Below are 25,076 nucleotides of genomic sequence, written 5' to 3'. Positions count from 1 at the left end.
CTCATCTTTATTCAACTTGACTTTGATCATGCAATCTTTTATATAGATCTTATACATTGTTTCCCCATTGTTGACTATTTTTCTGTCTCTGTATCAATGCCATACTCTTTAATTATTATGGCTTTTGGGGTTTTGGTATCTGGTAGGTGGAGAATCCTAACCTTTATGCAGTTTGACTTCGGTTGTGCAACATATTACTTTATTAGTATACTCTTATACATTGTTTCCCCATTGTTAACCATTCAGGCTACTTATCATTTTTTTTTGCTATTATGTGTAAATACCATGGCAGATATCCCTGTATCCTTTGAATCCATTGCTGATTATACCCTAGAAGGGATGTTAAAATATTTATATAAAGGGTAGCCCCCACTCGCTGCAACTAGAGAAAGCCCACGGGCAGCAACAAAGACCCAAAACAGCCAAAAGTAAATAAATAAAATAAATAAATTTATATTAAAAAAAAGAAGGGGATCCCCTTGGGGATCCTTTAAAAAAAAAGAGTCTTTCTAAATGGCTTTCCGGAAGGGTTATACCAACATAATAATTCCATTTTCATATGTAGAAATAAACATCCCAGAACACTGTAATCACCTTTGCTTAGAAACGTTTAAAAAGTTGTAAGATAAAAAATATTTTGTTTCAATTTGAGTTTCTTTGAGATTGAAGTTTTTTGCAATTTTTAAAATTCAGTTTCTCAGAAGCATATTTGCTTCTGCCTTTTCTCTTTATTCCTGTTTTGTATAATTATAGAAACCCCAGTACTGAGTTGGTGACAGTTGTTTGTTGTAAAAGAACATACCTCATTCAAATTTTGACTTGAATATTAAATTAATATTAACTTTTAATTTTAATATTATATTAATTTTTTACAAGATAATTGTAGTTTTTACAATATAGTTGTAATTAACATTTGTTCAAGCTACATTACTTTGGATTATAAGTTTTCTCTTTTCTTCAGTGTGGTCAAATAACAAAAATTCTGGTTAATGCTTACTTCATATTACAGAAGACTCCGGATGTTTTCATAGTGAAACATATAAGCAGAGTGTGATCAGGCTGTATGAATTATTTATTCGTAAGAGATTTGAGTGAAAAGATCTATTTGTAGCTTAAAAGTAACTTAGAGTCAGATGCATATGGCGGTTTTTATTCAAAATAATTTTCTTATTAATCTTAGGTAGTTTTCTGCCAGAGTAATTGCATCTTGAGGACTTTTACCCTAAAGAAATGATGAAAAACATGGACAGGTGTGTGCCCAAAGATGTTTAACATGATAGTATTTATAATAGTAAAAAAAGAAACAACTTAATGTCCAACAATAGGGAATGGCTAATAAAACTATGGTTCTGTCAGAGTGTAATTACTAGCCTGCAAAGTTTTTAATGAAGCAGATTTGTGTAAAAAAAAAAGCAGAATGTAGAATTGTATGAAATGTGATGATGTCATTGAAGGCCCTTCAAAAGACATAGGAGGAGGAAAACATACCAAATGTTAGTTTGGGAAATAATCATGACTGTATTAAGACTCCTTATAAATTTGTCTGCTCCTGTGATCTAGTTAAGTCCAGTAAAAGTTAAACAGAGAGGATTAAATGGCTAGATTTTGTCTCTAGCGTAAGTAATAATTTCATGAAAAGAGAGCTTCAGCTGTTTCAGAGATGGGCAGAATATCTGAAGTGTGGCTCTTTAGCCAGGCCTCAAAGACTTGCACTGAGATTTTACTCAGGCAGAATGACGTTGAGCCAGGCAGTCAGTACTAATGATATTGTGCTGTTAACACCTATTGAGGGAATATATGGTATACCACAGAGAGAGGAGGAAGAATTAAGGAATTTTGTATTTTCCATTTTTGTCTCTGCAAAATTTGTTGACTCTGGTAAACTTTCATTTTGGTAATGTCTTAATTGTCTGTAGAAAGAAATAGGTTGATGAGAAATTGATAATGTTCTGTATTTTATTATCAGATGGAGATTGTAAAAAACTTCCTTCTGAAATATTTGCAAAGATAGAGACCTGTCTGAATGAAGTCAGAGACGATATTTTTATTAGGCTGCAGCCTCAGCTTAGGTGTACATTAGGTAAGTAATTTATGGAATTGAATTGTATTACTCATCTACCATAAAGACATACTTACATCAAAAGGAAACATAATACTGTTTTATTACTTGGGATGATCAGATTCTTGGAATCTGATCATTTAATCACTGGTTAAATCATTCGTGGATGGAGGTGTTCTATATAAATATGCAGGCATGTGTTCCACCCCTTCAGCGTGGATGCAGTTCTCAGAACCAGCTGAATACTCACGGGATACACCATCCGTTGCTTTCCCAATACTGTCCCCCAGTAGACTACTCCAGTGTTTTCAGCCTTGACGGACTGTGTATTAAAAAAGCACCTAGGAAATTTATAAGTGAATAACTAGTGCTGGGAGCCCATTACATAAGAATCTCAGGATGGAGTTCAAGTATCAGTAATTTTTAGAAGCCTCCATGTGATTCTTATGGACGGATGGGGTTGAGAATCTCTGGTCTACACCAACCATAATAATTCTATTTCCCCTGCTAGTGATTGGTTTAGGAATGGACATATGGTACAATTTTAGCCAGTGGAATATGAGGAGATATATACTGATGACCTTTTGGGAAAGTTTTCTTACTTTTAAAAAGGGCATAAGAATGAGACCTGCTTTGTCCTCTATGAATTGTCTTTTGGCCTCTGGGAGCAGAGTGGAACAGGGGCGCTAGAGTCTCCAGGTCTTTATAAATTTTTTTTTGTATTGCAAAAAGGAGCTGGTAGTGATTTTTTTTTTTTTGAGGGGGTGCCTTTTGTTTTACTTCTCTTTATGTTTTATTTCTCTTTATCTTTTTTTTTTTTTTTTTTTTTTCCTGCCACACGGCTCGTGGGATCTTAGTTCCCTGACCAGGGATAGAACCCAGGGCCCCAGCAATGAAAGAGCTGAGTCCTAACCACTGGACCGCCAGGGAATTACCATATTTCTCTTTATCCTTTTTTTTTTTAAGTCTATTTTTTAAAAATTTTATTTATTTATTTTATTTTTGACTGTGTTGGGTCTTTGTTGCTGCACATGGGCTTTCTCTAGTTGCAGCGAGTGGGGGCTACTCTTCATTGCCTTGCGCGGGCTTCTCATTGAGTGGCTTCACTTGTTGCAGAGCATGGGCTCTAGGTGCGCGGGCTTCAGTAGTTGTGGCACGTGGGCTCAGTAGTTGTGGTGCGTGGGCTTCTCATTGCGGGGGCTTCTCTTGTTGCAGAGCACGGGCTCTAGGTGCGCGGGCTTCAGTAGTTGTGGCTTGCGAGCTCAGTAGTTGTGGCGCACAGGCTTAGTTGCTCCGTGGCATGTGGGATCTTCCCGGACCAGGGCTCAAACCCTGCATTGGTAGGCGTATTCCCAACCAGTGCGCCACCAGGGAAGTCCCTCTCTTTATCCTTGTATTAACTCTTCGATTAATATTGTGTTGTAGTAGCTGAATATATGATACTCCTATTAGTATAATACTCCTGTTAAATTATGTACAATATCAATGCCTTCAAGTTTTTCTCTCAACAAGTGGCCTTTATTTCATCAGACCCAGATAGTGTATCTGGAAGCAGTGTCTTTTTTGCATGGTTGTGTCCCCTTATTTCTTTGTCCCACAGTTCTGTCCCCTAGTTTTACTATTTTGTTTTTCATGAACTCCTACATATTTAAGTTTACTCTGTTCTTATAAACTGATTTTCCATATGCCAGATCTTTGGCATTGCCTCCTCTAGGACTAAAGGGCTATTCTAATTCATCATCAGGTGGGATCTCAGATGGGACGAATATTCTTTTTATCAAAGTATGATTTACATATAGTAAAATCCTTTTCAAATGTATACAGTTGTGTTACCATTTCCACAATCAAAATATAGAACAGTTCTATCACCATGAAAATGTTCCCCTGGCTCCTTTATGGTCAGCCCCTTTCCTTACCCCCAATCACTGATCTGTTGGGTGGATACTCATTTCAAAGGAGCCTTTTTCATAAGATTGCCAGAGTGTAGACTGAGGGGCTCCCGTGTTGCATTTTGCAGGTATCATTTCCCTCCTAGAGTGACCTGAGATGTTTTATTCAGGTTCCCTACTCCAGTTCCCAATTGAATTAAAGAGTGGTTTCTTCCCCAGTCTGAATCATCACTCTTCTTATCCCTGCTAATTGTATTTACAAGGTGGCGTCTTGCTCTATTGCTACCTTGGGTCTGGGATTTGTAAATTTTGTGCACTCATAGCAATTGGGCAAGCATACAGCTCTTCCAATACAGTAGAATCCTCTCATTTGTGTTTGTACTACTCAGTCAGCAGTGAGAGGTGCTACGTTAGAGGCTAAGATCTTACTAATGAAATCTTTGTTGCAGGGAGCACTTTAGAGTCTTACGATGTATGTGTCCTCATTCTGAATATTAACGTGTATTTTAAAGTACTAAAGAAAGAGAAGTAGAATCTGTATTGACCCGGAATGTTTGTTAAATTTTTAAGATCAGCCAGCCACTTCCTCATTTTGATTATTGTTTTTAAAAAACGCATTGTAAACTGTCCTCTCTGCTCTCCCTCCCCACAGTTTAAGAAATATAACATTACAAATACAACTGAAGCCCTTTTTGTACTCTTCCCCAATTCTTCCTTACCTCCCCACAAAGGTAACTACTATCTTCAATTAGGTGTTTTCTTTCCCTCTAATGTGTATATTTCTTTCTTTTTTTAAAAAAGGAAAAAGCTGTCATTGTTATGGTTTCTACTTATTTATGTAAGTGTAAAGAGTAATTTAGCCTTTGAGTGTAGTGTACCAGTGTAAGGATAGACAGACCACTAGAACAGAATAGAAAGTCCAGATCAAAACTCTCCCTGTTTGGTTACTTCATAACCATGATGGAGGTACTGATGCAGGTAGGTGGGGAAAGAAAAGGCCATCCAGGAAACGGTGCTTGGGACAGTAGTTTCCTGATACAGGGGGAAAATTAGATCCCTACTTCACACCGTAATTAGAAAGAAACTTCAGCATATCTAAAAGCCTGAACATGAAAAGCAGAGTTGTAAAACTCTGGAAGAAAATACAGGTGAATATTTTACCGCTCAGTGGGGAAGAATTTCCTAAATAAGATACATAAAAGAAGAGATTGGTGACTGTGATTACATTAAAGTTTAAAACCTCTGGGCAAAGATAGAACAAAGAAATAATACCCAGGATATCTTACAAAGAACTCCTGTACATCAGTTAAAAAAAAAAAAAAGACAAAAACTGATAGAAAAATGGCCAGAAAACATTAATGAGAAATTGTCAGAAGAGGAAACTTGAATAGCTAGACAGCAAGGAGTCACTGAAAGGTTTGCATCCTGGTAATAAACGAGGGTACTTTAGGGCAGTATGCAAACTAGGTACTAGGTCCCCATCTTTCAATGGTCTGACTTTTGAGTTTTTGAGTTTACAATGGTGTTAAAGAGATCAATGCATTCAGTAGAAACTGCACTTTGAATTTTGATCTTTTCCTGGGCTAGTGGTAAGTGGTGTGATACTCACTCGTGATGCTGGGCAGTGGCTGTAGCTCCCAGCCAGCCATGCAATCATGGGATAAACAACTGATACACTTACAACCATGCTGGACCCAGACCACCGTTCTGTTTTTCACTTTCATTATAGTATTCAATAAATTATATGAGATATTCAATACTTTATTTTAAAATAGGCTTTGTATTCAATGATTTTGCCCAACTGTATTCTAATGTTAAGTTTTCTGAGCACGTTGAAGTTAGGCTGAGTTAAGCTGTGATATTCAGTAGGTTAGGTGTATTAAATGCATTTTCGACTTAATGATATTTTCAGCTTACAGTATAAAGGTTTATTGGGACCTAACCCTATCATAAGATGAGGAAGATCTGTAGTTGGGTAGGAGTTGGGGATAAGGTACTAGAGGCAAAGAAACCACTTAACTAGGGCTTCCCTGGTGGCGCAGTGGTTAAGAAGCCGCCTGCCAATGCAGGGAACATGGGTTCGAGCCCTGGTCCGGGAAGATCCCACATGCCGCGGAGCAACTAAGGCCGTGCGCCACAACCGCTGAGCCTGTGCTCTAGAGCCCGCGGGCCACAACTACTGAGCCCGCGTGCAACAACTACTGAAGCCCTCAAGCCTAGAGCCTGTGCTTCGCAACAAGAGAAGCCACCACAATGAGAGGCCCACGCACCCCAATGATGAGTAGCCCCCGCTCACCGCAACTAGAGAAAGCCCGAGTGCAGCAACGGAGACCCAACGCAGCCATCAATCAATCAATCAATCAATCAATAAACCACTTAACTAATTTAGGCTGGAGGTTCTAAAAATTAGAATTAGGTATTGGCATTATATGTTCTCTAATAGGATGCTTTATACCCATAAAACTTATAATCAAAGGAAAAATAATTAAGATCAATTTAGGAGCTATGTAAATTATCTAAAATGATCTGTAATCATGTAACTTATTTAACTGTGTTTTGAGCTCTTTCATGATACTTTGATTCATTGAAAACTTCATGTATTTTTAGACCTAAAGATTCTATGTCCTCATGAAATACAAATTACTTTTTCACTTAATATTTAGTTACAATAGAGTAAGCATTTAAAGGCTGATAATTGATTACAAACTCATGCTGTACTCTGCACTGTTTATGCATATGATGTTGCATCTGTTCATTTTTAGGAGATTGATTTGTATTTATTTCTGTTTATAAAAAATATTTTATGTTTTTTGTACAAAAATAGCTGTGGGACTGCACCACAAAGGTGACTATTAAAATAGCCTTTGTGACCACCGATATTTATAGCGTGTGCTTAGGCAATAAAACCCACTGTTCTGCCTTTTGGTCATGCCAAGGTGACTCCTCCTGGCTGTGTTCCAGGCAACTGTAGTTCCAGCCCAGGGGGAGAACTGAACCACGGAAGTGAGACTGTCCCAGGGGAGGGAGAGGATAGAAGAACTCAGGTTCTTTCTCAGGCCAAATCAGTAAGGCAGCATCTAAGCTCCCCGGAGGATAGGAAGGAGAGAAACCAATTGGAGGATGGATGTAAGAGGAGAATATAAATCCTCCTACTAACTTGCTTGCTGGTCTCTAAATTGGAAAACAGAATCCACAGTTGGGTTTTTGTTTTAATGACAACAAAATTCAGATCTTCTTTAGCCTTAAAGTTGTTGAAGTTTAATTTTAATTGTTAAAAGATTAAGAAGAGTAGTAGGTAAGGTGTCTGGAGATTTGAATCTGGTCCTCTAAGCCTGGTTTGTCATACCCTCACCACATGTAGAACAGGAGAGTCAGAATGGAGATGGCTTTTTAATGGTTTTGTCCAGCTCTGAAATTACTATCGTACAGTGTTTCACCAGTCATATTACTTCTAGTATCTGTACCAAACAAACCTGTACATGTTTTTCCTTTGTTTTTATAATACTCTAGGGCTGTTATAGTTCTGAGGATATGTTTTCCCTGAGAAAACCTAAAAAGATCTGAGGAGACAGTATGAGCCTTTTCTATCTTTTGTCTTAAGAAGTTTTCATAAGTGTCCACCAAGACAAATGAAAGATACTGAGTGTTAATTAAATCTTTATGATGGACATTTTTAGAAAATGCTTTGAAAACTTCCCTTGCCCAACTGTGAATAACTTACTCTGTCATACATACATATTCACATATATTCACACTGTGAATGTAGTGAGAAAAGACAACAATTTGTAATTTTGGTTTATCTTTTTTCAGTTAATTATGAGCAATAATTTTTTTTTTTCTTCTTCAAGGTGATATGGAAAGTCCTGTGTTTGCACTTCCCCTGCTCTTAAAAACAGAACCCCACGTTGAGAAGCTCTTCACATATTCTTTTTCTTGGAATTTTGAATGTTCACAATGTGGACACAAATATCAAAACAGGTTAGTTTTTCTAGTTTTTAAAATGGATTCATTCTGTTGAAAATTCCTCCAAGTAATAAAATTGGAAGAAAACTTGCTTCCACTTGTAGCACTGCTCTCTCTACCCTTGATAAAATTTCCCACCATATATTGAAGTTTCTCCACCATTAAGGTTTAAAGGAAAATTTTGAGCCTCAGAAATTGTAATTTGCTTGCTTCTTCATACTAGAAGAGTACAAAAAAAAAAATGGTTTGATAGATTGCTAGAAGGCATTTTCTTAAGAAGTTCTTTAGTGGGAAGTGGGGACAAATGGGAACGTAGCGTGTTCCCCTGGACTCCCCTCCCCTCTGGATTCCCCACTGAGTAAGAATACCTCTTAGAATTCTTTGAAAAACTATGTGTGTTTTGTTTACGCCAATATTAGGGACTAGGGCTTTTGTTTGCTTGTTTTTAACATCATGGCAACTTGATTTTAGGCTCCCAGAGTCTGATAGCAGTCCTCAGAGGTAACTTATGCTTTCCCATTCCTTTCCTTAGTCCCATGAAAGACCAGCCATCACCAGAATCCTTCCACACGTGAGCTGTCTCAGCCGTACTTTCTACTTGCCTGATGCCTCTAGGTGAGGATTAGAGGGATCATGGCTGTTGTACATGACCCTGAGATTGGTACTTGGGAGGAAGCATGGAGAAGAAAGAAGCTGCAAATTTATCTTGCCTCCATACACCTGCCACATAAATAAGGAGAGAAATTAGGTTTTAGAAGAGGAGTCAGGGAGAGAAAGTTCATCAGGCATGATACCCTCACTTTGTCCACATATGAGAAAGTCTCTGGCTGGCTGGCCTTTCCTCTTTTCTGAAAGTCAACTATTAGTAAACTAGAAAATTTGGAGTCTCTCAAAGTTATTAAATAAAACTATAAGAGGAAAGTATTGCTTTAGATATCCATTATCTTAATCAAGATTATTTTTAGGTATTTAGGGATCAGTTGAGGAGAGTTGGGACTGAGAGAACACTCTAGGGAATCCAAGCTACAGAACCAGGAAACATTTGTATTTTCACCAGTTAGCTTGAAAGTACTAGAACAGAGTAAGAGTTAGCATTTCACTCATACCTAAGACTTAAATAATTTTGTGTAAGTGAGTATGAGAACAAATACCTGCTCTAGGTCTTCTGTCATTAATTTCTATAAATTACCTGACTTTCTCCTCATTTGACAATGTGAAAACTGAAGCTTTAAAGGGGTTAAATTGATGCCCAAGGTGACACGCTAGTAAGTGGCAAAATTCAGGCTCAGGTTTTCTGTTCTCTAAGACTTTCCTGCTCACTGTGGTGTACTGCCTAATCACCACCTGGATTTTAAATAACATAAATAAAATATACAAGTCTGATGATTAAAATCAGCTTCATTATAGCTTTTCCAAAATCCCCATCTCAGTTGTTTGACAGCTTTTCATTGAACATATCCTGTGTGCCAGGAACTCAACAGAAGTAATCTTTATTCTGGCCAAATTCAGACCAGTTAGTTAGGGAAATAACATGAACATAATAGGGGACCGGTGACTTAGTCGTTATTTTGATCTGTTGGCTTTGCATACAAGGTGGGTAAGTGCATTTTGGAGCTGTATAGAAAAAACTCTGAGAGCTCAAGGCACGGAAGCCACCAACCACTTTGGGTTTGCCTTTTTTTTTTTTTTTTTTAAGTTCTTTGTTCTAAAAGTAAAAGGAGTTACAGAGGAAAAGCTAAAATGAAGTGGCATTTTACTAAAAGTATTTTCACTTAATCTGGTGGAAGAATACCCAGCAAACTCATTCATTTTTGTGCTGCTGCTTTTAGTGCCAGTTGAACAGCTCTTACTTAATTTAGAAGATATGTTCTGGAGGCAGTTAAAAACATGGTCTTTGGAGTCGGACTCCCTGAATTCCTGTCTCAAGTCTGTCATTTATCATCTGATGTATTTCACTTTCCTCATCTGTAAAATGGGGATAAGAATAGTACCTGCCACTTGGATTTGTTTGGTACGTGAGTGCTTAGCACGGTGACTTGTACATAGTAAGTGCTCAGAAATGTTAAGTGTCCTGTGGAGCATTAACACTTACTTGCTGAGACAAACTCCCTCTTATTAACTAAAAAATAGGAACCTTTACTTCACGTTTATCTTTGAGAACTAAGAATTTAGCAGAAATATAGTCAGTGTATTTGTTGATACCTCTATGTGGCTTTGCTTTTAAAATGTTAGCTTCCCTGATCTATTTTTAACGGCCTGTGCTTATCTCACTTATGACTTACCAGTATTTGTTACTGTTTAGAGAAGAAGGTGGTGTCTCCTAGATAATAAATAATTGCTCTTTTAAAGATATTACTGAAGCGGATCTAGTTGAGGTACAGTGTGCATCTGTAAAGATCATCTTTTTAGATGCCTATTGCTATTAAGTATTCAGGCTAAAGTGCAAATTTAGAACTTGTGTAAACTGTGAAAACAGTATTCTTTCGCAGCTGATATTCTTATATTTTAAGGATCAAGATAATTAAGTTGTCTCTATTCCTGATTGTATATATTTGTAAGTGCCCCTTTTTGTTCTAGGTTGTCAATAATGGAGAGCCAGATGGTGAATTTTTTGAGTAAGAGATGATCTCTTAATAAATTTGAAAGCCTTAGAACAGTGGTTCTCAACTATTTTTTGAGAAAAATATTTTTCTGGGGGGGGGGGGCTATTTTTGTCCCATGGGACATTTGACAATGTCTGGAGATAACTAGTTGCTACAGCTGGAGGCTGTTACTGGCATCTAGTGGGTAGAGGCCAGGGATGGGCCACGTATCCAGCAATGCACAGTAGTGTTCCGCACAGCAAAGAACAACCCAGTGCAAAATAGCAGTGGTATTGCTCTCGAGAAACTCTGCCTTAACGCTTTCTTCATCTCATAGCTGAAAAACTATAGGTAATTAACGTGGAGGGTCCTTACAAGAGCTTTGCTAGAGCAGGGTTCGGGAGGAACATGGATATATTGATTTGAGGGAAGAGGAAAGTATGAATAAACAAATAAAGGAAAGTACCTTTTTATTTTAAATGTTGATTGAGTTAACATAAATGAATTTAACTTAATCAAAGTTTTGTCTTCTTTTTTTATAGGTGTATGAAGAATCTGGTCACCTTTACAAACGTCATCCCTGAGTGGCACCCAGTTAATGCTGCCCATTTTGGTCCATGTAACAATTGCAACAATAAGTCACAGATAAGAAAAATGGTATTAGAAAAGTGAGTTTAAATTGCACTACTATTTTTAGAACAAAATGAAGGTGGATTTACTTTTTTTTTTTTTAATGTGTAGAATTGAAAGTGATGACTACAACCTACTTTAAGAAGTTTGAGTTAATGTATGTTTGTGAATTGCCAAAATGCTTCTCTCTATCAGGAACTCTGGCCAATAAGCAAGCTGTTCAGGCGACATACCACTGCAGAGCTGACTTAGGGTGATTGTCTGACCCCACTGTCCTACTGTCTTACCTTCTTTTGCCTTTTTTCTCTCTTTAAGGATATTAAACTTCCATTTTTCTCACCTCTGCCAAGTGCCTGGAGTCATTAGAATTCTGGAATGTCCTTAATCTAATTTCAAGAACTAAGATGATTCAAAGATGAGCCATAGGCTCATCTGTCTGAATTTCCCTCTTCTTCAGTCCTCGGCCTGCTAATTCCTCATCCTGTTGTAAGCTCTCTGCTGCCCTCGAGCAGATGGATCATTTTTATATTTTGCCAGCTCTTCTATGTTTTCCTCAGTGGGAGGACTGATCAGAATTATCTTTTCCAATGTTATCAGAAGCCCCATATCTTTAAAAACTCACAGGTAAATTCCATTTCAGGCAGTTTGTCTCTCTTTTGTTAATACACTCACACACATACCTCCTCTTTAACCTTTGCTTTCAGTTGCCCTTATCTCTACATAAAGAAAATGTTTTGAGGTTTAATTTGATGTAATAAAGAACCAGTGACATTAACCTTTTCTTAACCTTTTTCTAATGCCCTTGGATGTGCCAAGAAACCTCTCAGAATCTTTCCTAAAGGTTTATTATCATCCAAGTAATAAATTCCCAGTTAATCTAATAGTGCCAAGACTTAAAAGGAAAAAAGAGCAGTGCCACTCCTACCCCATCTCCAGGCATCTGCTTTTTTTTTTTTTTTAATTTTATTTATTCATTTGTTTAATTTTTTAGCTGCATTGGGTCTTTGCTGCTGCACACGGGTTTTCTCTAGTTGTTGCGAGCGGGGGCTACTCTTTGTGGCAGCGCGTGGGCTCCTCATTACGTTGGCTTCTCTTGTTGCAGAGCACGGGCTCTAGGCACCTGGGCTTCAGTAGTTGTGGCTCGTAGGCTCAGTAGTTGTGGCTTACGGGCTCTAGAGTGCAGGCTCAGTAGTTGTGGCACACAGGCTTAGTTGCTCCACGGCATGTGGGATCTTCCCGGACCAGGGCTCGAACCCATGTCCCCTGCATTGGCAGGCGGATTCTTAACCACTGCGCCACAGGGAAGACCCAGGCATCTGCTTTTTAAACCTTTAAGGTAGTATTTACTTTGAGATTTCAAAACAGTGTACTCATTCCACCTTTATATAGTCTTCTTTTATAGTAGTTGAGGACTAAGGGCTCTTACACCAACACCTGGGCCCCGTCTCTATTTAACCTCTCCCTGTCCTTCCAATATGATTACATTTTTGGTTAAATCAGTGCTTCAGTACTTATTGTTTATTATGAATATGCATATATTCCCTCTCCAGCCAAGCAGGATACGTGGTTATGTTTCATTTCTTTTATAACTCTTTAGTTTTCCTGGAATTATTAATTGCCTGTGTTTTCACTTGCTTTGTTATATATACATTGTGATTTTTTTTCCAAATTCTTAAAATGCCCGTTAACAAATTTTCTAAACACTCAAATACTTCACAGTTTTTTAAGTTCTCCTCCCCCTTTTTTTCTGGAAACCTCTCTTCTGGCTACCTTTTATCCTTCTGCTCCAGGGTTCTAATCTATACTGGTTCCTCCCTGGGTCTGCTGCATGGGAGTCTTCTTTTTTTTTTTAAATAAATTTATTTATTTTATTTATTTATATTTGGCTGCGTTGGGTCTTTGTTGCTGTGCGTGGGCTTTCTCTAGTTGTGGCAAGCAGGGGCTACTCTCCTTTGCGGTGCATGGGCTTCTCGTTGCGGTGGCTTCTCTTGTTGCGGAGCACGGGCTCTAGGCGGGCGGGCTTCAGTAGTTGTGGCGCGTGGGCTTCAGTAGTTGTGGCTCTTGGGCTTTAGAGTGCAGGCTCAGTAGTTGTGGCGCATGGGCTTAGTTGCTCCGCGGCATGTGGGATCTTCCCGGACGAGGGCTCGAACCCGGTTCCCCTGCATTGGCAGGCGTATTCTTAACCACTATGCCACCAGGGAAGTCCCCGGAGTCTTCTTTATACACACTTGTGGTCACTATCTCAGTATTCAGCCCAGGGCCTTACCCCTACCTTCTTCAACATCTGTTGCCTATCAATATTGAGTCTTTAGGGGTTCTTTGGGGCATATAAGCTCTTCTCATCAGTATCCCCACTCTGTAGCAGTCACTACATTCATCACTTCATTCATTCTGCTAAGTTACCATTTTTCTGTTTGCTTTTTGTCTTCTAAGTATTTATTGTCTTCTCGTTTGCTCATGTCTCCTTTCCCTTTTTTGTCCTTTTGGTTTATTACCTTTTTTTGTCCTTTACTATCATTTGATGGCATTTGATTGGGGAGACAGTGGAGATATCTTTAACCAAAAGTCCATAGGCTGTCTGGGGTCCAAGCTTTGAGATTTAAGTCTTCAGGGAATCCCCCCCCCACCTTTTATTTTTTTGACTGTGCTGCATGGCTTGTGAGATCTTAGTTCCCCAGCTAGGGATTGAATCCGCACCCTCGGCAGTGAAAGCACAGAGTCCTAACCACTGGACCGCCAGGGAATTCCCAGGGAATCCTTTTTTTTTGAAGTGCTGAGGTAGAAGGGCAGCCGGATTGGAAGTCTGTCATCCTGCCCTGGATCACTGGATCACTTGAGGCTTCTTGGTGTATAATTATAACAGTTTATAGTGCTTTTTCTCAAGCCCTAACATTGAAGATAAACTCACTACTATTTTTTGTTTGATCTATTAATTTGTTGTATTGTAACATATAATTTTTAATTATACAAATATGTTGCTTTACTTACATTAAAGATTCATACTCTGATGTGGAAATGTATCCAGCCAGTGTTTCAATGGGAAATGTGTTTAGAGTTCTAGTGAATGGGCCAATTTGTAAGCAGAATTTATAGTTTGGACATTTACTGTATTCAAAAGTAAATTGAACTAGTATGTAAAATTTCACTTAAATTTTAAATGACAATGTCTTTATAAAGTCCCTGGTAATTTTTTTACTTTGAAATTTGTGTAACTTGATTGTTGGTATCTAATGGAATTTAGAAGCAAATTTAATATAGCTTTTAGGGATAACTTAAAAGTAATTAGGTCCATCATGATATCGTGCATAACTCAATCTTATAGCATTCTAAAAATTAATAGTGTTCCCTGAGCACCTTGTCTCAGGTAATCCCCATCTCTATATGTTCCCATTGGAAAAAGAGTCCATTGATAAATCTGGTGGGTCCAAATCTGCTACTTTTCTTTAAGTAAATTTGAGTAAATTATTTAGGAATTATATCCAGAGCATGGTGACATAGACTTAGAATGTGATTTAATTTTACTTCACAGACTCTTGAAATGAACCTCTCATTACTGCCACGATCTCCTTTAGGAATCTGGTCATACACTATCCTGGATTGTCATTTGAAAAGCTTACTTAAAGTTTTAACAATGATCAGTTTTTTAAATAACTATTTCTAAAGGATAGGGGAGTAGGGAGAACTGAAATAAGACATTTCTGCTCTGTGCTTATAGAGAGAGCTTTGTTAAACTGTCTAATACAATGATTTTCAGACTTTTTTAAAACAGATAAAGTACACTCTCCCCTACAAATTTTGGATGGAATACTGATATAAAAAATAGTTAAAATTATGTTTCTTAATTTAGGTCTTCATTGTTTGGCAGGAAATGTTTCATTATTTGTGAGATCCTTGAACCACCTTCAGAAAACACAGTTTGTAAACCTTTGTTGAACAGTTGAGGTTTTTTTTTTTGGCCACGCAGCATGTGAGATCCTTGTTCCCCAACTAGGGATTGAACCCACACCCCCTGCAGTGGAAGCATGGAGTCTTAACCAGTGGACAGCCAGGGAATTCCCGAACAGTTGAATTTTTTCTAAAGATGTATTTTCTTTTTTACAATTAACATGAACGAATTCTAATTCTTTGAATTACACCTAATTTTACTCATTTTTCATTTTTTGTCATATTGCAAATTCAAACAGTGGTATAATAGAGCTAAAATGTAATGAGGTTTAAAAATTACATTTGCAGATTTTTTTCTGCCTAAAGCCTACATTATTACAGTTCAGAAGTACATATGTGCACATTGTTAAATATGCTTTTTCTAAAATATGAATGATTATATTACATTAGTTGGGCTGAAAATCAAAAACTTGTACTCCAGACCGTTAGCACAAGACTGGCTACTTTTTGTGGAGCTGACTCAGTGTGCCCTGCTGACTTGTATAGCAGGGCAGTTAGCACAGTTCTCTTGTGCTTGCTTTCTCTCTTTCCTATTTTTTCTTCTCTTCCTGAGGGTAGATCCTTATAACAGGAGGAGTTGAATCTCATGTTAGGGAGGTGAGTACAAATGGATCGTAGCTTGAAATCTCTTGTGACTCTTGGTTCCAGTTCTGTTAACCTGTCCCATCCAATTTTTTATGGTTGAGTCAGAACCTGACTTGCTCTCTTCAGCTCTGAGCACTGTCTTTGACACTCAAGGTACTGTGGGTAGGAAGAAGTGTGAGAACAAAATCTGTTATTGCCAAGCTAGAGGTAAACTTCAACCCTCACCTGAGAGGCTGGAAATGAGACAAGCTGGAATTATGGGTAGGAAAATACCGTGACTTCTAGGGTTTAGGAGACGTAGAAAGGAGAATAAACTAGAAAAGGAGGAGGTATCTGCTTTATTTTGTTGACTCCAAGAAGCCAACGTTTCTAAGTTGTACTGTTTTAAAATTATGCCATTAAGAAATAAATGCTGCTTATTTAACATTTTCCACGTGTAAACTCACATAGAAACTAGTAAGATTGTGTAGTCTAGGGATCAACAAGAGAATGTTTTAGTAACTAGCCTCAGCAAATATATTGAAAAGGTAACATTTGAGGCCAAAAGAACTAAATATTAGTACTTGAAGAGACCCAAAGCCTGCGTATCCAGCTGTGAGAGTGAATCTCTGGTTTTTCTGTGGATCACTGATGCACAGACACAGTTGCACCTCTTAACATGTTTGAAATGGGAATACATCTAAAAGTCGATGGCGTGGTATAGTTTAATTGGCAGTCTTCTTTCATAATGGTACATTTTATATAATCAGTGGCATCTCAGATCAATGTGTGGCAAAAAACAATGAGAGTTTAGTGTTATGGACGGTTTTGCAGGACTTTTTATTTATCGGTACTTAAGTTTTAAAGATTTGATCATTCTCTAACAGAAAGATTGACAAGGGATAATTTACAAATTATCTCTCATCAGTTTGAATAATCTGCATTTTGGACATTGATTCAAGTTTATTTCAGCTGAATAAATTTTGGTAAGCTAAGTAAGTTTTGACAGCTGTTTAAATATTGGGAAGAGGTATTCAACATTTTTTGTAAATCCTGAGAGCTTTGTTAAATTTAATTATTTGAGGCCTATTTTGGGTTCTATTTTCTGGTTTGTTATGCTACTGTAATGATAAAATGTATCTTTGAAATTATGGGTGTCTTGAAGTTTATAGTAAATCAACCATCATGTTGTATTTTCTTCTCTACTTCCTCACAAATAAACGTTTGTAAGTAGAAATTTTAGTTTGATGGGTCTCTCTACTTCCTGAGAAAACTGAGAGAAATAGGCCAAAGTATTAGCATGTTGCGGTTTTTAAAATGTTTGTTTGAATATCTTACGTTTGTTATTTTGTTTCACATATCACCTGTCCCATCTAACAAAGGCAATTAATTTGGGCACTTGACGCCGAAGAGAATTCTCAAAGGTCTGGATTTTTTTCTTTTGATTCTGTGAAGTAGTTTCCGAGACATCTTCTTTAAGCCAAAGCAGCATCCTGGCTCACAGAGCAATTTTTGTTTAATGGTCTGTGTTAGAGCCTTATTGCATGATGGCTTCCAACTGTCAGTGATACCATTCTGAGAAGGGTTTACTGTTACATTCTTCTTAGAGTGAGTTCTCCATTTCTAATTAAGGCACACATCTGGAGGTTCTCAAGAAAAATCAGTGCAGTTGGCCTTGAAAATGTTATGTGTGACTTACTCGCTTTAGACCATCTTTTGTATAACCAGACACATGGTATTACATTTGTTTGACTTCTCTTACCTTTCTCTCCCACAGAGTATCTCTCATATTCATGTTGCACTTTGTGGAAGGCTTGCCGCATAATGACTTGCAGCACTATTCATTTCATTCTGAAGGCTGTCTTTATCAAATAACTTCTGTAATTCAGTACCAAGCAAATAATCATTTTATAACATGGATTTTAGATGCTGATGGTAAGTGTTTAAACGTTTTCCTTTCATGATAATAGGCATGGACACTAAACTGTAGTTTGTTCTTTTAAGACAGGCTTTGCCTTGGTTCTTTTTTCTCTCTTCCTGTCCTTGCCTGTTACAGTTCTGCCCCCTCCTCTATTCTGTCACTCTGCTTTAGAATCACTCCTAACTTTTAACTTTGCTTGTTTATATTAGCATATTTATGGGTATACACATGCATATGCGTATTTTTTTTTTAGACAGAGATTGAGGTGATATACTACTGTTGGTTTACAGTTTGCTATTTTTCACTTAATGCCTTTGCTTTCATTTTTTATTACATGAGGAATATATGTTCAGTATAAAAAATGGTGGCAATTTTGAGTTTTTAGATCTATAACCTTGTATTTCTTTTAAAAAGAAAGTACGTTGTTCTGGAGGTTTTTTAGTTGAGAACAAAAATAAAATAAGTTTTGCTGAGTTTGCAATTGTTAGTAATATAAATAAAAGTAAACATCTATTTCTAAGACTATTAGACATTGCAGACTATGTAACCTTCTCTCACTGTGAAATAGAATATCTGAAATCCATAGTTTGCTAACAGCTACAGTCAAGGTAAAACCTTTATTTAAATAATTAAACTTTTCAATACAAGGTTAACTAGTACAGCTCATGAATTTTGCTTTTTCCCTTCTGTATATTTAATGTGGTTTATTATTGAGTTTGTTTCCCCTCACGATGTTCACTTTGTCTTAGACAAGATAACTCAGTCTCCTTAAAGTGTTATATCAGTTCATTGAGAAGGGGTCACTTTGATTTTGTTCTATTTTTCCATTTACAATTGTTAGGAAATTTTTCATATTTGATATATTCTTCCTGGGGATGGTTTGGTTAGATGACACAATAACGTGTCATCAATTTGCACTTTGCAAATTGAAACTCATGTTAGAAATATAGTTATTACCTTAAAGTTTTACCCTTCTTCAGAATTGGCAGGGGGAAGTGGTTCTCAATAACATAAAAAAACTTAGAAAAAATTTATTTTACTTTTTTATTGCATTCTAGAGAATGAAAAGTCTGCTTCAGGTAGAAGAGGTTAGATGGTTTCCAACTTTGACAGCATATAAAAATTGTATGGTTAGCTTATAAAAAACATCCTGGCTCTCTCCTAGACCAGTGAATCAGTCTCTGAGAATTCAGCCCAAATATTAGTCAGATGATTCTAAAGTGTATGTGTGGTGGAGAACCACTGACCTAGGCAAAGAAAATATTCTCAAAGTTTAATGGGTATAGGATAAAAAGTGGTGGGTTCAGATAGTTTATAAGGGTGTATGCACATAAACTTAACAGATGGCTTTGTTTGGGGTTTTTTTGGTGTGTAGAGGGACATTAACCTCTTTCCCTTCACCGTCATCTCATTCCTACTTGACAAATGAGAAAACAGGAGCTCAGAAATAAAATAAGAGCAGACACCTAAAGACCTAAAGCTTCTTTTTCTAACCCCAAAAAGAAATGAAATAAGAATTGAATTAAGTGTCGGCATTTGAGTTAACAAGCTTCATTTATCTTGAAAATTCATTATATTATGAGAAACTTAATCTATTTTCTAATATTGTTAGATATATTAGGTGATACTGTACTGTATTCTAAGTTCCAGAAGTTAAAGATACTTCTGTCTTGATTTTTGTGGGCATTTTAGAAAAGAGTAAACACTACCTGAGTTTTTCACATTTCTGGATGTTAGTGTATAACTTTTGTTATCCGAGTAAGGACTTTTAACATGGCAGAGAAAAATGGTGACATAAGGATAAGGCCATGTTTTCAAGCATTCTCCTTTGGTGGATATCCAGTGATACAGTGGTTAAAAAGGCCAGAAGAAAGTTAACCCAGGATGGTGGTTTTTTTGAATGTCTAACATCTTTCACTTTCCTTCCCCATCCCCCAGGAAGTTGGCTGGAATGTGATGACTTAAAAGGCCCATGTTCTGAAAGGCATGAGAAATTTCAAGTTCCTGCTTCAGAGGCACATATTGTTATCTGGGAAAGAAAAACATCCCAAATGACAGATAAAGCACCTGCCTGCTGCCCACTTAAAAAGACTTATGATCAGCACGCTTTCGGAGATGAGAATCAAGTCTCGCCAGCACTGTGTTCTGTAGGTGATGCTGCCTCAGCTGAAATGTCCTCAGGAACTCACCCCACAAAAGTGTCAGTTGCTCCTAATACTCTTTCACAGGATGAAGCCGTAACTTTTGAACATCATTTATTTTCAGGTCTGAAAGGTTTGGTCGACAAGAATATTTCACCTTTGACATGTGAAGAAATACAGGTTAACTCTGAAGGTTTTTTATTAGAAAATAAACCTGTGGCAGAGAACGCAGGGGTTGTCAAAACACATACTTTGCAATCGCAGGCGTCACTCATGGCTTCTTTAGTATCGGCTCCATGCAAGGACAAGCTTACCCAAGACCAGTTTGTGGATTTAAGCTTTTCATCTCAGCTTGTAAATACAAATGTGCCATCAGTACAGCTGAATACAGAAGATACTGTCGTTACTCAGCCTGTGAATGATATTCGTGCTACTGACCTTACACAGAGAGTAAACTCAGTAGAAACTGAGGGTCCAGTTGCCCTAGAGAAGGATGCTCCATCGAAACAATCTCTTTTACCAAAACCTGAGAAATTACAACCAGAACAACATGTTACATCTCAGGTGTCTGATTTGAAGGAAAAAGAAACTGCAGCGTCTTCTCAAACCGTAACAGCTAAGCTGTCACAGAATCCATTTCTGAAGGAAAATCAGAGAAAACCATTTGTGGGAAGTTGGGTTAAAGGCTTATTAAGCAAGGGTGTTTCTTTTATGCCGTTTTATGTTTCAGCTCATAGTAGAAACACTGTGACTGATTTGCAGCCTTCAGTTAAGGGGGCAAGTAATTTTGGTGGCTTTAAAACTAAAGGTACAAAACAAAAGGGTAACTGGGCATCCAGGGAAGCTCACAGCTGTGCAGGTAAGCCTCCTCCAGTTAGCAACCCTGCACCAAGCCATCCATCACCAGTTAGCACAGCTTCTACTCTCCCTGCTGATGGTAATGGTGATTTGGAAGTTTTGAAGAAATGTGAAAATGCCTCATGTGGAGCTCACCTCAACCACAATTCTCATGGAAATGAAAATGGTGTTTCTTCAGCAAACCGTGGAGACTCAGTTGAGGGTCAGATTCATAAACTTCGTCTAAAACTTCTTAAAAAACTTAAGGCAAAAAAGAAGAAATTAGCTGCTCTTATGTCTTCCCCCCAAAATGGAACACTTCCAAGTGAAAATTTAGAACCTATGTCCCATTGTGGATCTCCAAATGACTGTGAATCAATTGAAGACTTGCTAAAAGAACTGCAACATCAAATTGACATTGCCGATGGTAAATCTGGATGCCCTGCAGGTCCTGGCGTTTCCTCATACAGTAGTCAAACTCACGAAGAAATTTTAGCAGAATTACTGTCCCCTACAACGGTTGTTTCAACAGAGCTCTCAGAAAATGAGGAGGCTGACTTTAGGTACTTAGAAATGGGAGATAACCATATCCCAGCACCAGTACCTAATGAATTAAACAGTATTCCCCAAAACATTCATCTGAGACAGGACCATAATTACTGCAGCCCCACTAAGAAAAATCAATGCAAAGTTCAGCCAGACTCACTCACAAATAATGCCTATGTTACAACATTGAACTCGGAAAATTCCATGAAGACTGATATTTTTGATGAATTTTTTTCTACTTCAGCGTTAAATTCTTTAGCAAGTGACACGTTAGACTTCCCTCATTTTGATGACTATCTGTTTGAGAATTGTTGAATGCTTGGTAACTGTTTTTAGTTTAATATTTATTATTACTCTTGGGAAAATTTACTATGTTTTTAGATAGTGTTTACACACTGGCCTTGTCATGAACAAAATGTAAGCTACTGAAGGTTTTACCTTTGGTTATGCCCACAAAGCATATGATCTGTTTCACAAGTTTAAATGATGAAGAATTTGTTCTCCTTGTTGGCTTCATTTTGTGTTTGTAGGAGAATGAGGATTTCAAAATGTTAAAAATGAAAAGTAGTAGTTTGTAGTTTCTGGCAGTCTGTACAGTTGGGTACATTAAATTTCTACATTTTAAATTTTAGTTATGTTGGTTCAGGCAAAACACCAGTTGATACAAACTTAAGTCATTGTATATGGTACATGAACACATGACTGTTTTGCTAGTGGTTTTGTGGTCTTACGTAAGAGTCTCAGCCTGTCTCTTCTACCAGTAGAGTGGTGTAGAATGTAAGCTCCCCTCATACAACTTGTTTCCTCTTTCTCTCTTTACAAAAGATGGCAGGAAACTTGTTACTAGAACTTCATATAATGTTAGGTGATCAAAAAACTGATCTGTAACAGGAAAAAGTAACCTATTTTTGTGTTGATGTGCTAAGAGTTTACATTATAAGTATCATCTTTCTCCCCCAAGACATTTATTTCTGTAACCAAAGTGGGACACCATCTAGCACTTATATTTTGGGAGAAATAGCCAGTGCATGTAAGGCTTGCCTATGTTGGATTCTACTATGAATGAAACATTAATTCATTTAAACCTCAACATTCCTATGAGCAAGGTACTCTTATCACTTTTAACAGATAAGGAAACAGCACAGAACTAGTAAGTTGTAGAGCTGGGATCGAGTATAGAGTGGTTACTACAGTGCTTGAACTTAATATATGTTTTACCTCTAGCTTCATTTAAAGTTTGGGTGCCCAAACAGTACCACTGCTGTAGTGATTTGAGTTAGTAGCAGAGTTAACTAAGGTTTGAAGGTGGCAGTCTTGGGGGAGAATACTTTGTTAGGGACTCAGTACTGCAGAAATGATTTGTCAAAATTACTCCCAAACCTCCCCCTCCCTTTTTTTCTGATTGCAGAAGTAAAAAGTCATGTTTATTGTAAGGAAAAACTGGGAAAATACAGGAAAACACCAAGAAAATTTCAGAGCATTCATCTTAACACTTAGTGGTAATAACTACTGCAAACATTTTCATATTTTTATGCATTTAGACTTTAAGAAATAAATATGAGATTCTGTACCTGTTTGTTAATGATGTGTGTTAATGTTTAATGAGCATCTTTCCATCTTAGTTTTTGACAACTTTTGGATAGCTATATAATGTTACATTTGTGTATTACCATTGTTTCACCAATTTATATTTTGAGGTGATTTGTATTGTTTTGTTATTGTTAATTATCCTTATTGATAAAAATTTTCACAGATCCAAGTTTTATTTTCTGGGAGTGGAATTTCTGGGTCAAAGAATATGTACTTTTTTGTTTGCATGGCTTTGCTGAACCCTCACCAACACCAGGTAGTAGCGTTGAAGGGGGAAAAAACCTTGACTGGTTTTGGTTACATTTCCATGATTATTAGTGAGGTTGAATATTTTGTGTAACTTTATTGGCCAGTTGAGTTTCTTTGAGGAATTGCTTATCCATCCTTTACTTGTTATTATTCATTCAACCATTTCTAGATTTCTGCTGAGTGCCAAGCACTGTTGTAAACCTCAGATATAAGGCAATAAAAATAAATAAATAAATAAAGGGAAATTCTTGCCTTTTAGTAATTTGCCTTCTAAACAAGGAGGTAAATATATAATGCTGGGTGGTAATAGGGGATACATACGGTTGACTCCTGTTATTTGCGGTACTTCTGTTGTATCAAGTCACCACAAACACTGAATTAGCAAATACTGGGCCACTGCTCCTGGGGGAATACAGTTAGGTTCCTGTGAGCCTCTGGTCACAACATTTTTGTCACCTGATCAACAAATGTTGTTTTTTGTGTGTTTCTGTTTAAAGATACCTTATGTAGTATATATTGTTGATTTATTAATATTGAACACAAGGTCACCAGCGCTGTAACTCCTGCCTGAATGGAGCTCATCCCACACATGTTTTTTTCCATGAGGCATGTCACACCTTCCTTGCACTTTGGAATACTAGACAGCACTTGGGGGCCATTTTAAACAAGTGAAGTAACCAACGAAAAGGACAAAAAACGTCCATAAGACATTTGGTCCACGCCAGTGGTCCTGGAAATTTGGTCCAATCCAAAATGTCCATGAGCATCTTTGGTCCACGCCAAATGATCTGTACCAGTGTCAAGAGCCTTGACGTTTGGCGTGGACCAAATGTACTGCAAGGGCTTCAGATTTGTCATTGCTGTGTGCATGTCCATAAATGACCACAAGAGCACTGCAAGTATTGATTTTTAGGGTTACAAATAAATTTTGGCAAGTAGGCAAATTCACAAATATAGACTCCTCAAATAATGACAATTGACTAATGTCAGGTGGCACTAAATGCTATGGAGAAAAGTGGGTGAGTGATGGGAGGACTAATTTAGACTGAGTGGACTTGGAAGGTTGCTTGGAGTGACATGACATTTGAGCAGGTACTTCAGTGAAGTTAGGGACTTAGCCACGTGACTGGACGAGGGGCATTCCAGGAAGAGCAGAAGTCCTGAGGAGCGAGGGTGCTTGGCAGGATCGAGAACAGGGAAGAGGCCAGTGCGCTTGAGTAGAGTGAGGCAAGGGAAGGAGAATTATAACGAGATCAGAGAGGTTGGCAGAAGCCAGATCACGTATGGCTTTGTGGAGCATAGTAAAGACCTTGTCTGTGCTTGAGAAAAACGGGAAGCCACTGGAAGGTTTCAGGCAAGGGAATAACACGGTCTAGTTTTTTTTTTTTTTTTTTTTTTTTTGCGGTACGCGGGCCTCTCACCGTCGTGGCCTCTCCCGTTGCGGAGCACAGGTTCGGGACGCGCAGGCCCAGCGGCCACGGCTCACGGGCCCAGCCACTCCGCGGCATGTGGGATCCTCCCGGACCGGGGCACGAACCCGTGTCCCCTGCATCGGCAGGCGGACTCTCAACCACTGCGCCATCAGGGAAGCCCACGGTCTAGTTTTTAAAGGATCACTGAAGTGTGGAGAATGCAGTTGGTCAGAAATAGAAGTGCTAGTCTGTAACAGTCTCAGTTAAGACAGGGTGACCCGCTGTGGAGGTGGTAAACAGCTGGGTCACTTGCCTTTCCAAGGCAGAGCCAACAGGTCGTGTTGATGGTTGAAGGTGGGCTAGAAAGAGGAGGCAAAGATAAACCTCAGATTTTGTTGCCTGAACAAATGGGTTGCGCTATTTACTGAGATGGGACAGACTTGGGAGGGAGAACATTTAAAGGAAAGAACCTATCCAGTTTTGGATGCGTTAGGCATAAGATCTCTATTAGACTTCCAAGTAGAGAGAATTTAATAGGAAAGTGCATCTGCAGTGTTGGGCCTCAGGAGAGGGCGCCGCTGGAGACACTCTTTTAAGAATTATAAATGCATGGATCCTATGTAATGCCATGATATAGGATGGGGCGTTGAAGGAGTTAAAACAGCTCCGGGGAGCAAAAGGGGCAGTTAGGAGGAAAACCAGATGAGTGGTGTCCTGAAAATCAGGGGAAGATCTATCAGATCTGCTG

The 25,076-nt window shown here is 38.0% G+C and overlaps 1 protein-coding gene across 2 annotated transcripts in view; it reads left to right on the top strand.

The window, feature by feature from the left end:
• The window catches only part of USPL1 (ubiquitin specific peptidase like 1), a 39,954-nt gene extending 16,826 nt beyond the window's left edge, over window positions 1-23,128 (top strand). The window contains exons 1-6 of one of the 2 annotated variants that reach the window (XM_082675988.1): window positions 1,187-1,250; window positions 1,967-2,080; window positions 7,797-7,926; window positions 11,036-11,161; window positions 17,410-17,567; window positions 19,492-23,128. In XM_082675988.1, the coding sequence (XP_082532114.1) occupies window positions 7,802-7,926; window positions 11,036-11,161; window positions 17,410-17,567; window positions 19,492-21,392 (2,310 nt within the window). In that variant the 5' untranslated portion in view covers window positions 1,187-1,250; window positions 1,967-2,080; window positions 7,797-7,801 and the 3' untranslated portion in view covers window positions 21,393-23,128. Of the gene's footprint in view, window positions 1-1,186; window positions 1,251-1,966; window positions 2,081-7,796; window positions 7,927-11,035; window positions 11,162-17,409; window positions 17,568-19,491 lie in introns of those variants that run through there. The other variant, XM_082675989.1, reaches the window with a different exon arrangement.
• The last annotated feature ends 1,948 nt before the right edge of the window (window positions 23,129-25,076 follow it).

This window comes from Grampus griseus, assembly GCF_964374135.1.
Source record: "Grampus griseus genome assembly, chromosome: 18".
Classification (NCBI taxonomy): Eukaryota; Metazoa; Chordata; class Mammalia; order Artiodactyla; family Delphinidae; genus Grampus; species Grampus griseus.
The sequence above is the reverse complement of the archived record's forward strand: the minus strand, read 5'-3'. Positions and strand labels throughout refer to the sequence as shown.